At 30.5% G+C, this 3,024-nt stretch overlaps 1 protein-coding gene across 1 annotated transcript in view; it reads left to right on the top strand.

Moving 5' to 3' along the window:
- The first annotated feature begins 1,276 nt into the window (after nt 1–1,276).
- Nucleotides 1,277–3,024, top strand: part of PLSCR5 (phospholipid scramblase family member 5) — a 47,719-nt gene continuing 45,971 nt past the window's right edge. Inside the window, exon 1 of the mRNA XM_023753769.1 lies at nt 1,277–1,289. Coding sequence (XP_023609537.1) covers nt 1,277–1,289 — 13 coding nt within the window. The remainder of the gene's footprint in view (nt 1,290–3,024) is intronic.

Here is a 3,024-nt window from a genome sequence, read left to right as displayed (position 1 = left end):
TTTATTTTTTAATTTCAAATTGGTGCTTTAGAGAAAGTAAAAATTAACTTGTCAATTATGACCATAATTTAAAATACCAAGTCTGATAGTGTTGACAACAATTTAGGGTTTTTTTTTTAGAGTAAAGTGTTTCCAAATGCTCATGACAAACATTAAGAAATTTAGCAAATATATAATTTAATTTAAAAATACCGATCATGTTTATATATCTTTCCTGCAATTCAAATAATGGCAACTCTTTTTAATCCCGAACACTTCCAAACAACAATAATAAAAAGAAATCTCTCTTTGCCAAATAAGAAGAACCTAAACTTTTGGCTATCTGCAACCTGTGAGGTTGACTATAAGTTTTCATCATTCTTTATGCTTTCTCAGGCTGCTTAACTATTTTTGGAAGTAGAGATTGTTGCTGATAATGTAGTATATAAGCAACTTCAACTATTGCAAATTGTGCCATCCAGGGCAATTGACTTGGTGAGCAAAATTTCCATGTTCACCTGATCAGCTGCATTTAGAAATGTGAGCTGCCTGGTTTCAGTGCTTTTTCCCCTGCTGTATGCAGTGCAACTCAATATCACCTGTATGTTCCAATGAACTGCAAGGGTATCGAAGGTTTGTATTTCCAAATGTCTCTGATTCATCAAATTCAATTAAAAATGAAAATAAAGATTTATTTATGTACATAAATAGGAGGGAATACATGTTCTTTTTATTTGTTTTGTGGGAGAGAGTAGGTGGAAATCTCGAGAGAAAAATAAGAAAGTTTATGTTCAAACATTTTCAAAATATAAAATATTGTACTTAGAACTGTCAGAAAGTTATACATGATAGAATATTTTATCATGACTCTGGCACAGGAGATTTATAGCAACCAGGAAAATAGAATGTCTAATGTATAGTGAAAGCAAAAGTGTATACTCCAAGGAACACAAAAACAACTAAGTGGAAACAAGACTTTTAAAATGAGTGTTATATATTTTCCTTTTTGGTTTTCATTATTTTTAAATTTTTCCTTCAACCACCAAGTAATATGATGGTTTCTGAGTAGAGTTTACCTTTGTTGGTAGCTTCGTCTTCCCCTGTTGTTCAAAGTGATAAAATACAGCTCTCTGGAGGCTGAATGAAGCATTCCCTTCCTCTGTTATTTGTAAGTTGACATGGAGCAGACAGACACCTTCTGAAGTTTTATTCATGCCATGTTTCCTCTCCTTGCTGCAACAAGAAAAACCTTTTCTTTTCACCTGGCTATCTTTGAAGACGTGACTCAGAAATCTTCATGGCCTCTAAAGGTAAGAGTAATATAGCCAGCTAATAAATTTTTCTTCATATTATGACTCAAAATCTAGAGATTGATACTTTAATTTTTTAAATTTTAACTTCAAGGAGAATATTGCATTAAATAAATAAAAACACACTATCTGATAGAATGTGAAAGTTAAACTATAAACAATGTCTTAGCTATAATGAATATAATAGTGAATTAATAAGAAAAGCTTCATAGCAAAATTTAGAATGGAAATATTTAATGCCAAACACAAGAACAGGTTGATCTTCCAAGTTTAAAGGGATTTGAAGAAAACTTTTCACACGTAAGTTAAAAAGTGTTAAAGTACAGTTCAGTGTTTAAAAAATTTCCATTTGTTGTTGAAAATAGGTGATACAATCATTTATTATAATGAATTCAACATGTGTTATCAGTAAATCTTAAAAATTTAATGGACTAGAACTAAATATTTCTGAATTACAAAGCAGAAATTCTTTCAAAATGTCTTTGATAGTAAATTTTATATATAATAACTAACTTAAGCAAGCAGGTTAATTAGGTACTGGAGGAGGGAGCTGGTAAGTGTTTCCTCAAATCCCTAAAATTGTATAAATATCATTAGTGTTGTCTAACTTTTCTTACTTTAAAGAACTTCTCAAAAAGACAAGAGATATCATTGTTTTTTAAGGTAATGAATTGCATCCTTACTAGAAACACTTGTGAAAAAAAAATGAAATTGCAATGTGCTTTCATTCCATCATCAGAACAAGCCATTAAACTCTAAGCTATAATAAAAAGTTTTATCATGAATAACTATGATTAATAATTGGTGGAAACCTAACCTAGTTACTCGTAGGGTATTAGAGTCTACCAATTTAAAATATCCTAAATTAAATTAATGATCCATTCAAAAAAATGTGTATGCTTCTTTGCCTCTTTCATCAAAATACACACCGGATGCTATTTAATATAAAACAAGCAAAGTAACTTTTATTTTTCATCAACATTTAATGTATACCAGTCCCTGAGTATCATTGAAAAAGCTCAAACGAATTGTGAAATATAGGCTTGAGACATCAAAATCATTCATTTTAATATGTGTGCTTCATTTTTATATTGAAGACAAAAAAATCTTGGCAGGTCTTTTCTTTCATTTAAGACTAACACTAACACTTCGTTCAAAACACTTCATCACTTTATAAAATAAGAGTTATAAAACTATAGCCTGGAAGGTAAAGAGTTGCAGAGTACTTGAAATATTTATGAGCTAGTTATACATTTTTAAAATAGTAGATAGAAATTCAAAGCCAGATGGAAATTCAAAGGAGTTTCTTCTTTATCTGGTGGTCTGAGTCTTTGAAGAAACGTGTGACTAGAAAGCAATACTATGATCAGAATATGATTAACCTACCAAGAAAGCAGTGAAGTTCATTAATAATAAGTGCTCAACACTAAACTTAGAGGGAAAACTTCTGGTGGAAAACTAAAATTCCTGCAACCAACTCAAAATAACCTGTGGAGTGGGTAAAACATCTGTTAGAGTCCCTAAACTGCTTAAAGGGAATAAAAATGAAGCGTTCTTTTGATTTAGAAATCATGTTTGAGGTGGCAAGTTGAATTATCATCATTATTTACTTAAACATTTTTGTGGACAGTTTTCTTCGGATACATTTAAAGACATTATTTGTAATATCATGAATGTTTTCTGGCCCATGAAACTATATAGGCAATTATAATTTCCCAGGGAATACAAGGCTATT

Source organism: Myotis lucifugus, unplaced genomic scaffold, assembly GCF_000147115.1.
Source record: "Myotis lucifugus unplaced genomic scaffold, Myoluc2.0 scaffold_50, whole genome shotgun sequence".
Taxonomy (NCBI): domain Eukaryota; kingdom Metazoa; phylum Chordata; class Mammalia; order Chiroptera; family Vespertilionidae; genus Myotis; species Myotis lucifugus.
Note: the sequence above shows the minus strand (reverse complement) of the source record. Positions and strands in the feature narration are given on the sequence as shown.